Source organism: Falco naumanni, chromosome 5 (assembly GCF_017639655.2).
Source record: "Falco naumanni isolate bFalNau1 chromosome 5, bFalNau1.pat, whole genome shotgun sequence".
NCBI lineage: Eukaryota > Metazoa > Chordata > Aves > Falconiformes > Falconidae > Falco > Falco naumanni.
In genome coordinates, this window is record NC_054058.1 from 8,911,214 (window position 1) to 8,931,469 (window position 20,256).

General features: G+C 49.8%; 1 protein-coding gene across 1 annotated transcript; it reads left to right on the forward strand.

Annotated features, from left to right (window-relative positions):
- Nucleotides 1-849: 849 nt before the first annotated feature.
- PHC1 (polyhomeotic homolog 1) lies at nucleotides 850-20,122 on the forward strand. Its single transcript, XM_040595075.1, has 15 exons — nucleotides 850-961; nucleotides 4,825-4,981; nucleotides 5,593-5,703; nucleotides 7,059-7,136; nucleotides 7,876-8,025; nucleotides 9,002-9,157; nucleotides 10,265-10,763; nucleotides 11,068-11,819; nucleotides 14,032-14,179; nucleotides 14,288-14,496; nucleotides 15,099-15,213; nucleotides 15,798-15,906; nucleotides 16,593-16,743; nucleotides 17,360-17,591; nucleotides 17,915-20,122. The coding sequence occupies exons 2-15, from the start codon at nucleotides 4,868-4,870 to the stop codon at nucleotides 18,067-18,069; spliced, it is 2,979 nt and encodes a 992-aa protein (XP_040451009.1). The 5' UTR covers nucleotides 850-961; nucleotides 4,825-4,867; the 3' UTR covers nucleotides 18,070-20,122.
- Nucleotides 20,123-20,256: the final 134 nt, after the last annotated feature.

Genomic DNA, 20,256 nt, shown 5'->3' on the forward strand with positions numbered 1-20,256 from the left:
CCATGTGCTCTATGTGACCTGGCCAGCGCCCCCTCAGGCACCGTTACTACCGCTGGGTCCCGTTTGTTCATCAAAGCTTGTTCCAGGTACCAAGACAGGCATTTCACAACCTACGCAAGCCCGCTCATGTCTAGCAAGGTTAACCCGTCGCCAGAAGCACCGATCGCAAAGGGTGTCCCAGCACGGAGGACATGGGCGCTGAACGGCGAGCCGCGCTCTGCGCCTGCTGCGCGGCCGGGCTGCGGAGCTCATCCGGGAGCCTCGGTCCCCTTCCCCCGCAGGAGCCCGCGACCGAGACCCCCTCCCCGGCGGGGCCGGGCGGGTGAGCGGGCCGGGCCCCGACAGCCCCGTCCCCAGGCGAGGCCCCGCCGTTCCCGCCAGGCCCCGGCCGCCGTCACCAGGGCAACGGCAAGCGGCGCCCGGGGAAGGGGGTCACGTGCCCGGAAGCGCCTCGAGGGAGGAAGTGACGGAGCGGCGGGGAGCCCCAGGGGCCAAGATTTAAAAAAAAAGAAAAAAAAAAAAAAAAAAAAAAAATTACAACAGGGGAGGGGGACCCGGCCGGGGCGCGGCGCGCGTGTGTGGCCCCGCCTCCGCCGCCCCACGCCCGGCCCCCCCCGGGGCTGCCCCGCCAGGCCGCGGCCGGGCCCGCCGGGAGCCTCCGCCAGGTAACGCCCCCGGCCCCGCCCTCCCCAACAACGGGGCCCCCGGCGCCGCCCCGCCCCGTCCCGCCCCGCCCCGCCCGGCCGGGGCCCGGCCTGGCTGCCCGCGCGGGGGGCGTGTCAGGCGGCGGTGGCGGCCCGAGGGGCTCCGGTAACGCCGGCAGCGCGGGTCCCTCGGGCGGGCGCGGGGGCTCCCGGCGGGGCGGGGGGCGCCGCCGCGGGTGCGGGAGCGGCAGCGGAGTGGAGCGGAGCGGGGCAGCGCCGTGCCGTGCCGTGCCGTGCCGCTGCTGCGGCGGCTGCAGGTGAGGCCGGGCCCGGGGCGCGGGCGGCCGCGGCGGGGAGAGTTCCCCGGGGCCGGGGCGGGCTGGAAGTTGACAGCGGCGGCGGAGCAGCCATTGTCTGCCCGGCCCGGCCCCGGGAGCAGCGGCCGGGAACAACTCCCCCGCCGCAGCCCCGCTCGCGCCTCCCGGGCAGCCGCCGCTCCCCCCGCCGGTGGCCGGGCGTCAGACACGCGCCTTTCCCCAGCTCCCCGCGGGGCATCCTGCGGCGGGTCCCCGCCTCCCGCCGCGGCGGGGCTGCCCGCCCGGTACGTACGTGTTGCGGGCGGGTCGGGCGCCTGCATGCCCGCAGCCGCCTTAACTTTGCTGCCGGAGTTGCCGGCAGCCTGGGGGGGCTGCCGCCGCGCTGCACCCCCCGCCCGCCCCGGGCGGCTGCGGCCCCGCCGGCCGGGCCAGGCGCTCGGCGGGGAAGGGCGAGCACGGCGGCGTGGGGGGGGGCGGGCCGGGGGGTCGCGCCTGCTGCTGGTCCCGGAGCATCCCGTGGCAGAGTTCGGGTGTCCCGGCAGCTTCACGCCTCTGCTGGCGTGGCTGGGAAACCGGGCAGTGGGGAGCTATAGTAACGGGGCAGGGGGTGTGCCGCAGCCCTGGCTGCTCATTTTCCTCCCCACAAGCTGTGGGCAAACCTGTGCGAATCTTACGTGTGGCGCTTCACCCTCGAGAAACTCGGTTGTAAGGTTCGATAACGTTCCGCAGGCTGCAGTCACGTGCCGGCAGGAATGGATGGGGCGAAGGAGTAAAACTTCGCTGGCTCCTGCCCGGTGCTCCGTGACCGGAGTGGATGCCTGGCCTGGCTCTGCAGCTCTGGTGCTCGGGGAAGGTCAGAAACTTGTGGACGAGCCACCTGTGGTGCTCCTGCTGTGTGCCGAGGCTCCGGCCTGGCCCGCGTACTGATGCTCGTGCTGCTCCGGGAGCTCGTTTTCTCCCTTCTCCTTCCCGTCCTCTCTGCAGTGCTGTCATTCCTGCCATGGCATTAATAGGCCTTTGTATCCTTCGCTGACTGGCTTTTAGGGGTTCAGCTCTAAAGGTTAATTTCCAGTAATTTCGTTGGTCTTGTTTGTTTTCTTGGGAACTACTCCTTACCTTTGCAAGGTGAGCTGGTTAACTCAAGTCTATTTGGAAAACCCACGTTTAATAATTTTTAGTAGGTTATCCGTCTCGTGGAGCCGCTAGCTGAGTCAAGCGATCTGATAGCACAGTGATCGCTAGGTTTTTGCAAGAGGAGGGTGCTGGAAGATGTGCTTGCAGGAGAGGAGAGGGTGTAATCCGTGCTATTTTGTGTGGGAATAGCCTGTGTTTGGATTGGATTACACTAACATGGAGCCGCATCCTTAGATGAACTTGCCTGGGGAAATACTGTGCCTTTTCACTTTTGTGTTTGGAAATGGTTTTGCTGGATAACCCTGCTTGCTGTGAGCGACTTAAAATTCTTACCGTCCTTCTGCAAAGGGAGACTGCTTCTCTATCCACACCCCCAAAAAGCCTTCTGCCTACACAGAGACCAAAAATTTTTTGTGCTTCTCATCCCAGAGGCATCTCAGTAGGATTCTGTTTGTGCTAGGGCCTGGTTTTAAGATGATCTAGATCGATGTGGAGCTCTCAAAAATGCTGGAAATCTTAAGAATCAATGGTGCCGTTTATTGAGGGAACACAGTTGGTGGAGCAGAGCACCAAGTCAGAAGCCAGGTTTCTCCTTCTGGTGCAGCTGTGCAGGGTAAGGATATGTGCTACAGCCAAGCTAAACATTAGTTGCCTTTTTTTCCCTCGCTGGCACTTGCGGCGTCACAAGTGAGCTAATTCAACTCACTGATCTGGCAGGAACTGATGTTTAGGACAGCTTTTCTGGACAGTGAACGAGTTGATCTAGTGAGCGCCAGAAACGTAAAGGCTGCAAGTAACCTGCGCAGGGAGGTTGAGGGTGGCTAAGGGAACAGAAATGGTCTCCTAATGGTAGCTGAGCTACTAGATAACTTGGTGACTTGGTGTAATGTGTGTAGTTTCACTCTGATTTGCATTTTGACCCTGTTCAAAGGACTTAATTTATCTGCCACAGTTTCTTTCTTTCTAAAAGTCTGTATTCTCTCCCTTCTCTATTCATTTATTTTCAGGCTTAATTTACTTTTTATGGTGCTGCCCCCTGGAGAAGATCTTTAAGGCAATTGTCTTCTCCAGAGCTTTTATAGTTTAGATAGGCTTATTGACCAACCATTTCTAGCTGCAGTGGCCGGTTAGGAGGAGGGGGACTGTCTCAGTTGAGAAGATGATGGCAGGGCACAATTCCCGACTGCCACTGCTGAAGCAGTGTGGGAAGCCAGCGTTGGATTAGCAGGGAGATACTTGGGCAGGACTTGAGGGCAGAGGTAAAGATGCACGAGGAAGATGGCACTGGAGCAGCAGCTATCTGTTTGTCAGTTGTAGATTTTTCCAGATTTTGAGGCACAGGTTTGGAGCAGCAATTCCCTGATTTAGCCAGCCATCCTCTGCAGTGCTAATGCTGTTGCCCCACTTTGAATTTGTCTGCTGCCTTTAACACCTTTCCAGAATTGAAAAAGTTGTCTGGTCAAGACTATTGTTGCAGCTCCTTTTCTGCTGCACTGGTCTGTTTGTTTATGCATCTGGAAAAAGTTGCGTTTGGTGAAGCCTGTGAAGCTCGAAATGCCTGGATTTGAAAAGGTCTTGCCACAGGGACTGTGCTGATGCTGTGGGATCCTGGAAGCTAATTTAGAGGTCTCTTGGATATATTGTAGGGGAGCCAGCTGGTGTTTTGGAAAACAAACAGGCTATCAGAAGTTTTTTTTTTTTTTATCTTCCGTGGAATGATATCCTTCTAAAAAGTCAAAATTTTTTCAGTGGAATTCTGTTGAATAATCACTTTTGCGCTTTCCCTTTTCTGACTCTAACCCCTCCTACCATTACTCCCTGTGTAGCCTGTGTTTCTTGTTGGTGGAAACTCCCTGATCATCCCAATGTGTTACTCTTCTGCTAAGCACTCTCTTCAGTCTCGCTTCTCCTCCTCTTGGCTGATGAAAGCTTCTTCAGTCCTTTTTCAGTTCTGTGATTCACTGCAACTCATCCTTCTGCTGCTGGAAGATCTCTCTAGCTCTGTGTAACCTCTTTAGCAGCTTTCCCCTCACAAGTGTTGCCAGTGAACCCTTCATTCACTCTGCTTCTGACTCTGGTCCTCCTGAAAGCAACTTGCCAGCACAGATACCAGCTTCCACTCTTAATGTTCCAAGTTACGGTCTGTCGGGAATGAGAAGTAGCTGGAAAGTCCACGTGATCAGAGAAAGAAAGAAATGGTCTAGGGCTGGGGGCCTAAACTGGGAGAAGGACCAAGCTGGTATATCTGCACTAGGGCAGCAGAGTTGTGGGATAATTATAGCTCTTGTGGGACTGGAGGAAGAGAGGATCAGAAGTTGCCAAAGTGCAGTGGGAGGCTGGAAGCACAGCGCGATTTGCCTCAGTTCACTAGCCTCCCTTGAAGGAGAGGTGATCAGGTTTGTAACCAAATGATTGAATGAGCTGCAGCTGCTCCTTCACTCTGCTGCCTTCTAAAGGAGTTCAGGATGCTGTAGATTCCATCTGTAGCATGGCAATAAAAACATGAGAATGTGTGCATTACATTTCTGACTGGTAATAAAAGATTTGAACCATGAGTGTAATTTCTGGGTGATTTCAGAACCCTGGCATCCCCGGCCCCCTGTGATGTTGCAAAGCTGTGTGTGGATACTGGTACTGGGATATTCCAGTAAAAAAAGGCTGTGTAATGCTGTGAAGTACAGTTTGGTTCTTTCTCTAGCCTGACTTAGTTCCCACTTCTCTCGATGTAGATCTGGAGTCTGTCTCAGCCTGAGCTCTTGGGATCCTGTCACCATGGAGACCGAAAGTGAGCAGAACTCCAGCTCCACCAGTGGGAGCTCCAGTTCTGGAGGAAGCACCCGTCCTCAGATATCGCAGATGTCTCTCTATGAGCGACAGGCAGTGCAGGTGAGACATGGTTATCTTCTGGGATGGCATGTGCATCAGTAGAAGTTGGTGGGCCCTTTTGCATTTCTCTTGAGTTGTCGTGTCAAGGTGGGACCATGGTTGAAGGAGTGTCAGGTATTCAGATTCAAAAATTCTTGTGCTAGGCCTGATGTTTAGTTCCTGTAGCTCGATACTGTGCTTCATGTTTTGTAAGTGTGCAGTATCCAGCCTCTTAGAATTAATCCATACCATGATCCAATAGATTGATTTTAGCCTGCTGTTCTAGAGCAAGTCATTCAGTTTATCATCCCAGTTCCTCTATAAAATATATATCCTCCATATACATACTATACTGGAACACTTGTCTACCTGCTTGAGCACACATCCCCAAATTCCTGGAGTTTATTAAAGTCTGGCAAGTGTGCTTCCTGCTGTCCTGGAATACACATGTGATTTAGTGTGTTACCAACTTTGTAGCTGTACTACATATTTTGATGTGCTAATCTAGTGACTTTGCTTTTTTCATGGGGTCTAGGGATGGTCTCATGGCTGTTATTTATTCCTTCATTGCTTTCTCTAATCGCATTTCAAGGGCACGCTATTTTTGACTGTTGGTTTTCCTCTTTCTCTAGGCCCTGCAGGCACTCCAGAGACAGCCCAATGCAGCCCAGTACTTTCATCAGTTTATGCTGCAGCAGCAGCTTAACAGTGCACAGCTTCACAGCCTGGCTGCTGTCCAGCAGGTGAGTTGCCAAGGGGCAGAAGGAGACAAATTGGATCGCTCTCTAGGGAAGATCCAGAGATTCTCTCTTTATAAAGTGGCTTGTGCACTGAGGTCATCCTGATCTGTAGTGAGACAATGAGTCCCTAAACACGTTTAAAGCTAATACAGCTAGTAAACTGGAAGCCTGATGGAAGGATACATCTGGTTTTCAGATACAGAGCAGGGGAAGATAGAATTTGGCATCCCCATCAGGAAACTTGCACTTTAGTGCTTGCACCTTCTTTAAATAAAAGATGGGTGGTTAAATCAGCAGTGGATGGAGTAGTGTTTAAAAACTACTAAAGCGAACCCTGAATTGTTACTTCTCAGAGAATAAACATGGTCTTCTGTGTGTGAACTTTCAGGAGGTATCCTCTGAATTTTCTGTCTTGAAACTTAGTAGCACATGCTTTCTTTACCAGTTACTAGCAAGAGGGATCTGGGATAAACCTTGTCCAGCCAGGAGAGTGTTTCTTCATCTGAGATATGTTTATACAAATTGAGATATTTTATGATGCATAATTGAGTGATTTTTTGTTTTCTTTAGCAACTTAGCTCACCTACCAGACTTTATCACCAGTTGAAGATGGATTATGTGCCATGTGAATACATTTCTTTCTGTGTAACAATATCTCCATCGCTAGCTGTTGGAGTATCTCCTTGGCTGTTAGTTCAGGATTAAGTTCTCAAAATCCCTACCTGCAGTTTTACAGCATAGAGGGAATGGAATCCTCTCACCAGTTTCACACACATCTTAGTTATAAAACTAACTGAAGTCATAGAATGGAATTCCTGTGGGATCATAGAAGGGGGAAAAAAATTAATCTAACAATATTTATGTTGCTCCATGAACCGTATGTACTGTAATCTGAAATTTGTTACTTGGATGTTTTTTTTAGTAGGTATTTTAGTGTCATTGCATTGATGCTAAACTGCTGAAATAGCCCAGCAAATTGCTAATACTGTGGGGAACGTCTGGGTGTTAATGGTGGATTGCAGCATGAGGGTTGCCGTGTGTGGCATGTCAAGCTGGGGCAACAGTGGGGTGTGTACCCACGTGTGGAAGGACTGGGGGTCATGCACGGTAAGGGTCTGTTGTCCACTGCCTCAGGTAGCGTACAGGACTGAACTGCTTGGGGAAGAGGAGATGCCTTGCTGCGTTGCTGCAACTGATTTGTAGGGCATGGCAGAGATCTGTAGTGGCTAGATCGTGCCCCTGTTCTTGGGAATGGGAGAAGATGGTGATAGGACTAGGAGCTGTGACAAAGCTAAATATTTGGGCTGGATTGAAAAGTTTGTTCCAAGTACTCATTTCTCTGTCAATCTCTCTTGCAGGCTACGATTGCAGCCAGTAGACAAGCCAGCTCCCCCAACACCAGCACCCCGCAACAGACCACCACCACTCAGGCCTCTGTAAGTAACTGCTCCCTCACACGTCAAAGCCTCCTTCCCACCCCTTCCCGTTCTTCTTTTTCCTCTTTGTCTTTTAGGAAGGCAGTCAGCCAGGGAAACACAGCTTCTAAGAATGCTGGGAACCCACAAGATGCAGACAACTTTGAGGATTTGGGGTGCTATCATTATTGGTGGGGGTTGAGGAGACCAGAGGAGGTTTCTGAGAGGGAGAGGCCTCTTAGCTGGAAAGGTAGACACTGATCTCTCTTTGACGCTTTGGGGCTATGTTGTCATGGACTAGAAAAGCATCAGAACTTCTAAGAAGGAGTCGTGAGCAGCCTGAAAGGGAATGCTTTTTTTCTTCTTGGGCAGAGTAGTATTTGGTTGAACGAGAGTAAGTCAGTTTTGTAGTATTCAGGAACTGGGATTTGTTCAGAGAGATGAGTTGGTAGGGTAGAGATTACTTTGTGGGCTTTTTTCCTTTGCTTGAGAAAATGACGTATTTCTTTTGGATCTTTTATTGCAGTTGCATGCTAACGGTGATATTCAAGCTCAGCATACAAATGACGTTAGCATCCAGGGCTTTGGCTAGTTTACATTGCTTAGCCTCTAAGACAAGAACTTTTTTCTTCTTGGTTCCCTGTGGGATACAGGAAAAAAACTGTAAAATGTTCTGGCTGGATCCCAGGAAGTGAATGTGTACTTATTTCCTTTCCTCCATCTCTTCATATGTGACTTTGGGCTTTTCTCTGTTTTTAAGATCAACCTAGCCACCACATCAGCTGCTCAGCTGATCAGTCGGTCACAGAGCGTGAGTTCCCCCAGTGCCACAACCCTAACGCAGTCTGTGCTTCTTGGGAATACCACCTCACCGCCTCTAAACCAGTCACAGGCCCAGATGTATCTCCGGGTAAGAGATGTGTACACAAAATGTGTCCTGAGCATGAACCCCACTGCCTAGCCGTTCCAGTGTTTCACTGCTTGGGATTACCAACACATTTGGACTAACTCTAGCTTTAAGGATGATGCACTGTATTTTAAATTCAGATGGGGAGGCTCCTGTCCGTGAACCTGCGAGTTTGGCTCTGTGCTAAGCTTTTTGAGGGTAGATGAGCTTTGTATTACGTGGCTCATGTGAGATTGTTAGGAACTGTGTTTGTCTCTGCTCTGCATAGATGTTAAAGATCCCATGGCACTTCTCACTAGAGTGTAAATATGAAAAATATGTCCTAGACTTGAATATAGCTCACAGAAATAAAACTACTCTTCTGGTTCAATGCTGGAACAGATATATGGTAAATTACTTTCTTCTACCACTGCTGAGCTTAGGGATGTAAATCAGAATTCAAGTAAGTCTAGAAACATAAGTCAACATGAACAAATATGTCATCCTTTTAATTGCTTTGAAGTGCTGCTAAATAGAAAACATTAGTCTTGACTATATTGTCAGTCTGGGGCTTGGTTACCTACTTGAAAAACATTTTGTGTGTCTCAGTTGACTTTAGATACAGATTGTAATCCCTTTATTTTTAAGTAACCCTGGTCTTGGACGTATGTTTTTTATCGCTGTTTCTCAACCACTCCCAGATATACATCTGAAAATTCAGTGATACCCCAGGCTTTTAGCCAGCCTTGGGCAGTCTGTGATAGTTGGCCCAGGCACATGTTTGATGAAGAGTGCTTGTTTCCATAAGGAAACTGTTCCGAGTTTCCTGCTCCTGAGGGGTATGTTGAGTGTTGCAGTGCAGGGAGGGTTGGGGGTTTTGCAATGTGTGACATTGCAGCCCAGTGTTGCTTTGTAATCTGTTTTCTTGTGGTTCGCTATCTTTCTTTCTCTCTTCCCCTCCGTTCCTTTCATTCCACATCACCTGATCCTCCCTCAACAGCCACAGCTGGGGAACCTGTTGCAGGTAAACCGGACCTTGGGCCGCAATGTGCCTCTTGCCTCCCAGCTCATCCTGATGCCCAACGGGGCTGTGGCCGCTGTCCAGCAGGAGGTACCACCCACTCAGTCTCCTGGGGTCCATGCAGACACAGACCAGGTCAGTGGCACCCCTTCCCAGAGCCCTCCCCTTCCCCTGCTCGCTCTCACCCCGCACTCTGGTCTTTGTCTCCAGCCGTCCCTGTATAGCAGATTAGCTCTTATTTTATCCCCAACTGTGTCCGTGTGTAGGCAGGAGATTCTGTTCTCTCTTGCCACTTTTTTTTCATGTTTGCTTTTTACCTCCGGAGATGGGATTCATTTCTGCTTAAAACTTCTGGGGTGAGCCACAGGCTGGATCAATCACATCTTCACAGTTTCTCAATTGTCCTTGTGTAAAAAGAATTGTTGGGTTCTGTGTCCAATTTTCAGTCACTCTGCAATGAAGAGTCTTTGCCAGCAGTAGTATTCCTTCACCCAGTTGGTTTGTTGTAAAGATGCCATAGACTGAACAGGCCACAAGGTCTTAGCTCCTGCATTCATCTACAAGTAATTCTCCGGGTCAGGGAGCTGCCATGGCTTCTTGTTTTCCTTGTCCTATCCCAGTCATTCTTGGGATTTCCAGCTACTTCATATTTTTGTCTGGAGCACTTTCTTTGTAGGAAAGTCAGCCTTGATCAAAGTTGAAGATAACACTGGATTTGGAGGAGGAGTAAATACAGAGGATGGCAGCACCAAGGTGCAGAGGAACTGGTGAAATCAGAAGGGGCTGCAGGCCACAAGTAGATCTGTGGGCCTGCTGAGTGGAAAGCCCTGCACAGGGGGAGGAGACAGGTGGCATAAAAATTGAAAAGGAGTGACTGATCTTTAAAGGGGCATCTCAGTGCTTTTAGAGCCATGCTGGACTGCTGTGCAAAGGCATGGCAGGCAGGTCTGAAGGCTGTCCCATGCCTCAGAGAATGGTGGTGTCCTCATATGCTGTCCAGAAAGTGCCACGAGATTTTTAACTTCCATCAGAGGTGGGGTAGGAAGGAGTTCAGGCGGTGTTTCCTGGGGAGGGCTGCACCTGAGCGTTGCCCTGCAGTGTTAGCCAGCTCCCCACATGAGACTTGAAGCATCTGCTTAGCCTGCGTCCCGGTAAAGCATGTTGCTGATGAGTTCTCTGCCAAAATTCCAGCAAGTAGCATACATGAAGCAAAGGGATTCTGTTTTGCGTATGTGTTTCTAGGTGCAGAACCTGGCTGTGAGGAGCCAGCAGACCTCAGCCGCTAACGCCCAGCTCCAAGGCTCTGCTCAGAAGGCAGCTCTGCCAGGAAGCTCCCAGGCTTCGGGCTTACCGCAGGCCACCAGCACGGGCCAGTCCTTGGCGGTGGCTCAGGCCTCCTCCGCCAGCGCAGGCCAGTCCCTCAACTTGAGCCAGGGGGCAGCAGGCAGCAATGGTGTCACCGGGGGTGTGGTGGCAAGCGGTGGGAGCCAGACCTCAGCCGCGTTGAGCCAGACCTCCTCGGCAGGTGCTGCTGGCAGTTGCCAAAGGAAAGGCACGGGGGTGGTTCAGCCGTTACCGGTAGCAGCTGCTCAGGCTGTGACCATCAGCCAGGGAAGCCAGACGGAGACAGAGAATGCAGCCACAAAGAAGGGTGAAACGGACAGCGGTGGGCAGCAAACAGTGGGCATGAACCTGACCAGGACCGCTACACCAGCACCCAGCCAGACATTGATCAGCTCAGGTGAGTGCAGACCTGTTCCTTCTCTTTGAGCCCACTGGGCTTTTGCAAGAGTGCCATTTGGTGAGAGGTCTTCCAACAGGCCTCCTGGCCTCGGGGCTCCTGGGGGCTTGTCTGTAGGGATTATCTCTCTGTTGGCAACAGAAGCTGATTTAGTCCCTCGTGTCCTTTGCCAGTAAGCTGGCAGTCACTTTGGAGCTTAACGACTCAAACCAGTGCAGTGACTGCCAGCCTTCTTTTTGTTGTTCGCAGCTGCACTGTTGCTAACTTTTGTGCTCTCCTTTTTTTCCCCGCTGTGTTTGTATAGCCACATATACACAGATCCAGCCGCACTCGCTGATCCAGCAGCAGCAGCAGATCCACCTGCAGAAGCAGGTGGTGATCCAGCAGCAGATCGCCATTCATCACCAGCAGCAATTCCAGCATCGCCAGTCCCAGCTCCTCCACACAGCCACCCATCTTCAGCTGGCCCAACAGCAGCAAGCGCCATCTCTGACCCAACAGCAGCAACAAGCTCAACCTCCACAGCAGCAGGGTCCACCTCAAAACCAGCAGCAGGCTCAGACCCTTGTGGTGCAACCCATGTTGCAGTCCCAGCCACAACCTGTGCAGCTCCAGCAGGACAGTCCTTGCCAGCCAGTCACCAAGTCACCTGTTCCAATTCAGTCGAAATCTCTGGTCACCCCCATCAAACCACCTCAGCTTGGGCCTGCCAAAATGTCAGCAACGCAGCAGCCCCCACCACACATCCCGGTGCAGGTGGTGGGTACTCGGCAGCAGGGCTCAGGCCAAGCCCAAGCACTGGGTTTGGCTCAGATTGCTGCAGCAGTGCCGACATCTCGGGGAATGCCAGCCGTGGTCCAGCCTGTTTCCCAAGCCCATGCTGCTTCCCCGTCATCATCTTCAGCTCCGGCATCCTCGCAGGAAGCTCATCCTCTCACCACAGGGGTGAATTTGGCACAAGTTCAAGGCACAGCCCACATGGTGAAGAGCCCAGTCTCCTCTCCAGTTGTGGCTCAGATGCCAGCAGCACTCTACATGCAGTCTGTCCAGTTGCCAGTAAGTGATACCATTGAGAAGGAGAATAGCATATGGATTCTCTTTGTTCATTCCTAGGACACCAGTCACAGTCCAGGCCCAGGTCAGTGGGATGGGATGGGTAAGGGGTTTGGGTAGAGGGATGTGGAGACCTTTTTCCTCTCTAAAACACTTAATTCCAATCCAACCCTTGGGGTTACCGACTACAAGCATTTCTCTTCCACATTATCATTCAAATGTTTGCATGCAATAAATAGGTGAGACTCAGACCCTGCCCCAGATGGGGTAGGTGTCCACATCATATACTAAATACTGCATTTAACAATGTGGTGGGTTGACCGTAGCCACTTCCAGGTGACCACCAAGCTGCTCTATTTCTCCCCCTTCATAACAGGACAAGGGGAGAAAAATACACTGAAGAGCTTATGGATAGACATAAGGACAGGGAGATAGATCACTTCCCATTTACCATCACGGGCAAAACAAAATTAAATTAGGGAAACTGATTTATTGTCAATCACAGTAGGATAATAAGAAATAGGAACAAATCTAAAAATCACCTCCCTTGCTTCTTCATGGGCTCAGCTTCACTCCTGACTCTTCTACTCCTTCTCCCTGAGAGGGAGAGTGTTGCAGGACGATGGGGAATTGGGGTTGTGGTCAGTTGATAACATTTCCTTTCTGCCGCTCCTTCTCCTCACGCTTTTTCCTTGCTGTAGCGTGGCATCCCTCCCACGGAAATAGTCATTCACAAACTTCTTCAATATTTGTCCTTCCCATGGGCTGCAGTTCTTCACATACTGCTCCAGCATGGGTCCCTTGCGTGGGTGGAGTCCTTCAGGAACAGATTGCTCCAGCGTGGGTCCCCACAGGGTCACTAATCCTGCCAGCAAACCTGCCCCAACCTTGGGCTCCTCTTTCCACAGGGTCTGCCAGGAGCCTGATCCAGTGTGGGCTTCCTACAAGGTCACAGCCTCCTTTGGATATCCACCTGTTCTGGTGTGGGGTCCTCCAGGGGCTGCAGGTGGGGATCTGCTCCATTGCTAACCACCATGGGCTGCAGGGGCACGGCCTGCCGCACTGTGGGCTTCACCACGGGCTGCTGGGAACCTCTGCTCCGGCACCTGGAGCACCTCCGACCCCTCCTTCTGCACTGGCCTGGGTGTCTGCAGGGCTGTTGCTCTCACATGTTCTCACTTCTCTCTCCCAGCTGCTGTTGCACAGTATTTTTTACCCTTTCTTATATGTTATCTTAGAGGTGCTGCCACTGTTGCTGATGAGCTCAGCTTTGGCTAGCGGCAAGTCTATCTTGGACCTGGCTGGAACTGGCTCTGTTGGATGTGGGGGGAAGCTTCTGGCGTCTTCTCACAGAATTTATTCCTGCAGCCCCCTGCTACCAAAGCCTTGCCACACAAACCCAACACAAACAATAACCGGCCTCTTTGCTGTCTCTCTCAGGAGACGAGGGCTGACTGGGCCATGAAGACTGACCTCCCCTCTCCTCACTAGGTGTGGATACCTCTGGGTCAGAGACCCCTTGGTATGTGGTACCAGCCACTGGCTCTAGGCCTCAGAGGGTCCCCTAGCAACAGGCTATGCAGGGGGAAACAAAGATGGCTCACTTTCCACAGGCCTCACCCATGCTGTTGTGAATTGTTCAGCTAGGGCTTGTCTAACTCCCTGGGACAACAGTACTTTGCCAGCTCAGGTATCCTCAGACAGTTGCTGAGACTCTTTCTAAACTGGCCGCTTCTTCAGGAAGGTGTCACAGGATTTGTCTGTGACTTTTAGGCTGGGGGACACACAAGTCTTCTCTCATCCAACATGTGTCCCCTACTCTTTTGACTCTCCTTCATTGAAACTGATCTGATTTAGCCAAAAGCTTGTTTGGAAAAGCTTGCTGGGTGACTGCCATTCCATTTCTTTCTTCTTGGAATAACCCTTTGAGGTTTATACGGTGTCTTGGTATTATGTCAATGTGTCAACATGAATTGGGACACCAGATCCTAGTCATAGTTGTATTGTAGAAGTCAAGTTTTGCTCCCTGCAAGGCAAAAATGTTCCTCAGTAGAGGTAAGTACTGTGAGGGAGCTAAAGATAACCCCAGGAAAAGGAACCAGGCTGGAAAAGAAGTATGATGGAGCAGGATGCATCTTCCTTTTGCCTTCGTTCTGTCTTGTTCTTTGCTTTGGAGCTTCTCTCTCTGCTTATATGTTTTTCTTTATTCACACAGAGCAAATCTCAGGCCTTAGCAGTAAAACGCAAGGCAGAGTCAGAGGAGGAGAAGGAGGAGTTGCCCGGTGTCACTGCACTCCTGCCTGCCAGGTCCTCTCCTGTGACAGACAGCCCCAAAAACATGGAGGAGAAGAGCAGCCTTGGAGGTGAGGTACAAAGGAGAACTCTGCTTTTGTGTGCTAATGATCTGATCCTGTATTCCATTTGAAGTAGACGAGCAAAGATAACTGACTCTTGTGCTGTTAACTTTTCAGATAAATCTGATCCTGCTGCCATTGCAACCCCAAATACCACCTCAAGTGAAGGAGCATCAGTCACCCCCACCTCTGCTCCCACCCCAAACCTGGCAATGGTGTCACGTCAGGTGGGAGACTCCAAACCCCCACAAGCCATCGTCAAGCCCCAGATCCTCACGCACATCATTGAAGGCTTTGTCATCCAGGAAGGAGCAGAGCCCTTTCCGGTAGGGATTCGCTGCTGTGGGAGAAGGAGGTGTAGCACTCTCTTGGGGAAGATAGTGGACTTCCATCTTTGAACAGGAGTTTCTTTCCCCATATTCCAACTCTGCATGTTTAGCCTGAGACAGAGACAGTGAAGAGGAAGGGAAAGGAGGGGGGTGTCATGCATGAAGCAAGGCATTAAGTGGTGGCATTAAAGAGAATGGGTTGGAAGGAATAAAACAAGTGTGATGGGAACTGTTTTCTCCAGTAGTCCCCAGAGCAATAATTTATGCAGGAATTGTAAGAAGGTTCCTCACTCTGACTTTTAGCAAGGGCAAGATGCATTTTGAACAGATAGCAAGTGAAGTTAAAGCAAATAAGGGGAAATGCAGTTAACACGGAATTGCAGGATATTCAAGGCAGATAGTACTTTGTGATTTTTGAATGAACCACCAGGTCTGTGAGTCAGGAAGGAGTAATAACTTCATTCAGCATCTCTTCTCCCGTAGTAAGCAGAGGGATTCTTCTGAGTTGTAATAAGGTGTAAGTTGCGTATACCTTGCAGAGTGCAGTGGACACAGAGAATCCTTTACTGATGGGCCCAGTTCTTTCTCTTCCTGTCCAGGTGGGTTGTTCTCAGCTGCTGAAAGAATCTGAGAAACCGCTGCAGGGAGAGGCTGCTTCAGGCCAGAGTGAAAACCTGTCCAGCAATTCCCCGGGAGAGGACAGTGCTTCTATGGGTGAGTTTCGGCAGGAGGAGGCCTAGCTAGTGTTACTGGAAGTTTCTGTTCTTTGATACTGTGTTACTAACTTTATACATTATAGACTTGTATCTCTTCCTGCTAACTCCTTAAGAGACTCAGGCAATGGACCTAGGATTTTAAGGGCCAGAAGACAATACTTTGTTGTTGTTCATATGATCTAACATACCCTGTGTCAGTAGTAAGCAGAAGAATCTGAACTGTACTTGTCTCTAATGACTCTGAAGGCTGTGAAGGATGTGTGTACACAACAGAGTGCGCAGTGATGGTGGAGATTTCCCCCACAACCTTGTAGGATATAAGGGATATGCTATTTTTCGCTTGTTCAGCAAAACAGTACTGACAAGGAGAAATAAGTTGCTCTGTTCAGTATCCTAGCGTCCTAACTAGTGGAGCTTCTGCCTCTTTCCCCAGCTTCTTCCCCAAGCTAACTGCTTAGCAGATTCAGTAGAGAGTAGAGCTTGGAATCTGTGTGCTCAGAACAATAGTGGAATGGGGAATCATTGTGTGGGATCTGCTTCAGTTCAGATCGTCAGCTGGTGTGTGTCTCTGTATCTCACTAGAGCTTGACAAGAAGGCAAACTTGCTGAAGTGTGAATACTGTGGGAAGTATGCCCCAGCAACCCAGTTTCGTGGCTCCAAGAGGTTTTGTTCCATGACCTGTGCTAAAAGGTAAAAGAATTTCTGTCTATGCATTCTCTAGAATTGGGCATGTGCCCCTTCTCTGGGTAGTGTATGACACTTCAGTACATCTGATCTTCCCTCCATGGGATGCACTGGCCACAGACATCCTCTAGGACTCATTGTGTGTGTGTGTGACAAAGACACATATGACTTGTGGATGCTTCTAGGTCTGGAGAGGTTGATGTGGTGTTGAGTATAAACAGGGTTTCTGACTTGCTAGAAAATAAAGTGGGAAGGGGGAAGTTCTGGGTCTCCAAAGAACCTCTCTTCAGTCAAATGTACATTTGACTGACTAAGAGAATGCATACTGGCAGCTGTCTGCTGCATGCTGCATCTGTACTAGATGAAGACACAAGGGAGCACTGGGAAGAAATCTGGGGAGAAGTTAGACTAGTCATTGCTGCCTCCTATTGATAGCAGAGTGCTTGTTATGGGTCTTTTTTCCCTTAGGGGAATGACTTAATTGACCCTTCAGATGTTAGATCAAGACTCTGGTGTCCAAATAGTGCTTGTGTCAGAAGTCTGGACTGGTTCCTTCCAAGGGGAAGTCTTAGAAGGAGGAGGAACGGAACTTGATGGTAAAGAGGAGTTTTATCCCAATCTAGAGCAAGGAGAAGCAGTAGGTTTAGGTAGTTGCTGTTTCCTAACTGCTGCTCTGCTTCTACTTATTTGAGGTACAATGTTAGCTGCAGCCATCAGTTTCGGCTGCAGAGAAAGAAGATGAAGGAATTCCAGGAAGCTAACTATGTTCGTGTGCGCCGACGGGGACCACGGCGCAGCAGCTCTGAAATTGCTCGAACAAAGATCCAGGGCAAGCGCCACAGGGTAAGGACACAGCGCGCTCTGCCTCCGGCAAGGCAGGTCTCAGTGTGAAAGTTGTCACTGCTGGATGTACCACTTCCTCACAGTGGATGTAGTCATACAGGATGGGACAAGTACACACTGACTGACAGTTTGTGCACAAGGCACAGTGAGCTGTTCTGTTTTATCAACTGCAGAAAGTGGATTCATATTTGTACTTGTTCTGTTCACTCTGTGTTCGCTCCCGCCTGTGTCTCGGAGGTTTCAGTGAGTGAGATCAGCTGACGGCCTTGGTAGAAAACAATCCACTTTTCCCATTTGATTAGTATTCTTCCACTTGAATGATTTGATTGAGATTATGGAAGAACTGAATGAGTTTCAGCACTGATGTGAAGAAGAGGAATGGACTGGGGAGGATGGGAGAAGGGAGAGGAAGGGAGGCGAGAGTGAAGTCTGTCCTTTCTGGCATGAGGGAGCTCCTGTGTCCTGGAGCTCCTGGACCAATAGTATGAGAATTGTTGGGATTGTTATCCCAGACTGTTGGGATATCTTCTGCTATTCCTAATGTATTGTTTTGTACCCTAGTAATTGTGAGTCTCTCACAAAACACCTTTTTTCTTTCTTTTCTATGGGCTTGTAGGGCCAGGAAGACTCAAGTCGAGGCTCTGATAACTCCAGCTATGATGAAGCTTTGTCCCCTACATCTCCAGGACCCCTGTCAGTAAGGGCCAGTCATGGAGAGAGGGACCTGGCAAACTCTAGTATGGCACCACCTACCCCAGATCTACATGGTATCAACCCAGTCTTCCTGTCCAGCAATCCCAGTCGTTGGAGTGTGGAGGAAGTGTACGAGTTCATCTCATCACTGCAAGGTGCAGTTAAGATCCTCTCCTGCACCCCTGTGATCCAGCAGCATGGGGCAATTTGTTGGCTCTCTTTCTGGAAAGAAAGTGGTGTCAGTGGTGCCCAGTGCTTTTATTTTACTTCTGTACATGTTTCTGAATTGGAGTAGATGGGTGACTTGTACTTCCCAAGTAGCCTGTGTCCTCAGGCAGATTGTGGACTAGAGTGGGGAAGGGGGTTGGTTGGATTCCTGGCTGGCTTTCTGTACCTGCCAGAGGCCCAAAGAGTGGGAAACGAGGGCAGTGCCCAGGGCACGTCTGTTTCTCAGCGCTGGTGCTTTTTGGTTTCACAGGGTGCCAGGAGATTGCCGAGGAGTTTCGGTCACAGGAAATTGATGGCCAGGCCCTGTTGCTTCTGAAGGAGGAACATCTCATGAGTGCCATGAACATCAAGCTGGGACCAGCTCTCAAGATCTGTGCCAAGATCAATGTCCTCAAGGAGACCTAACAGCTCTGAAGCCAGAGGTCTCACTTTTGCTTTGACCCCAGGGCAGCTGCCAGCTTTGGAGCATCCTGCTGGGGTAGGGAAGAATGGGACAGTCCCCTGTGGTCTTGCATTCAAGAAGAATGAGAAGGAATTTAACTGATTGAAACTGCCATGCCCAAGCCCATGTCTTGGTCTCTTAATGGTGCTACAAGGGGGAGGAAAACTCCCACCTGGGGCCTTGAAACACCTTCCTTCTTCCTGGTTTTGAATATGCCTGTCCTGTGTACCACATAAAGATGTGACGGGGACCTCTTTCTGTCTTAGCAGACTCCTGAAAGGGAACTGCCCTCACCCCTTTTTGCTACAGCAGGTCTGCTAGATCTTAGTTTTGAATATCACTGTGCCAGCACTTGAGGCATAGGAAGAGCCAGCCCCACATGGACATTGGGAACAGCTGTGCTTGGGGTATTTAGGAATGGGAACTAGTAAATTCCGAGTGAACAGAGGTGGACAAACAAGAATTTGTGCAGAAGGGGCTGCTGCTGTTCCGCTCTTAGAAAATAATATTAAAATACCTAGGCTGCTCATGAACTGGGTTTAATAGCCATTCCAGCATGCATACCAAACTTGAAGGCCCACGGCAATAGGAGCTGCCTTAGCTTTACTATCTCCTGTAGAGATGCAGAGTGAAGACCAAGTGTTGTGGCAGCTATTCACTCCAGATGCTCCTCTCTGAACCAGTCAGAGGAGGATTTATCCTGAATGCTTATGACAAGGTGATGGGAACACTGAAGGGGGAGGGGTGTTTGTCTTACATTAGGGACCCCTGCAGCACTAGGTTTGCCTCCCCATTGTGCTAGGGCATAATTTACAGATCCAAAGCAGTCTCCAGAAGCGCCAAGGCTCATCATAAAAAGGTCTGGGGTTTTGGGTTTGGGGTTTTTTTTGTGTTCTCTTATCAGTTTGTATTATTTTTGTGTCTGTCTTCATTATCCTCAGGAGAGCTTAAGAAACAAAAGTGTAAGCTGGCAGGACTGTATTGCCTGCCTCAGGCTTTTTTTTTTTTTTTTTTTTTTAATTGATGTTGTAAAACAGATATTTCCTTTCCTCAGTTAAAAAAAAAACCAACAAACAACAACAAATGAAACCACACCCTCCAACAACTGAATACTACTCCTTTAATGCTACTTCTCCTTTCTAAGGGGTAGAATTGTGATAGGCTCTGTCCCTCCCTTTCACTCCCTCCAGGTTTTGGGTTTTTTTAAGGACCAAACACTGTATTCTGAAATTTGGTAACCAGACTGCCAAAGGTGAAAACCTGGGCAGAGTTCTCTTCCAGGAGCACCTGTGCTTCAAAGAAACAAACAGGCAAAATACCTGATGAACTTAGACAAAGCATGAAGAGGTAAGTGCCCCCTAGAGCCAAATACCTGAAAGCAAGATGATTTTATAAACTACGTGTCTCAGCTTTTCTGTTTTCAGAAGGTTCACGTGAATATTTGAGTGAAACATAAGACTGTTCTGTGTGGAAAGCTCCTACTGTTGCAGGAAAGCTGTAGTAGCACGGGAAGAGGCCTAATAGCATAGACAGGAAAACATTAGAAATCTTTGGAATAGGCTCTTTATTGACCCCTGTTAGGAAAAGAGGAGTGAAAGTGCTTATAAGATGGATAAAATGTGGCAGCAGCTTCCTAGTCTTAACTGTACTGTTCAATCTCACTTTAATGACATCCTTGTTCCTGTGAGAGAATGCTGCTTGAATGAAAATAGGCCTGAAGGAAGCTGCCACTGCTTGTACCCTGATAACACAATTTTGTCTTAATCTGGGGGCAGGGAAGGGGGAAGGTTCTCTTAACAGCAATCAGCAGAGGAGGACTGCCCTTAAACCATTGTATACTTAGCAGGCTGGATGTGATAAAACTGTTTATTTTGACCCTTGGCAGGGTAGGTAGGCAGCTAGCTTGCCTGGGTTACAAGGTACTTCTGAGGATCAGATTTTATTTCAGTCAAAAAGGAAGGCTTCAACTCTTCATTTCATGTTCAGTGTTCTTAATAAAAAAATGCTTGTTCAGGCTTTGCAAGTCTGGTTTTTAACCTCCCTTCCCCAAGCTGAATATTAATCTAGTGTTTGAGAAGTACAAGGTTCATCAAAAAGTTAATTTTGATTTTTATTGTTGCAGAAAAATACAGACTATAGGAATTTTTTCC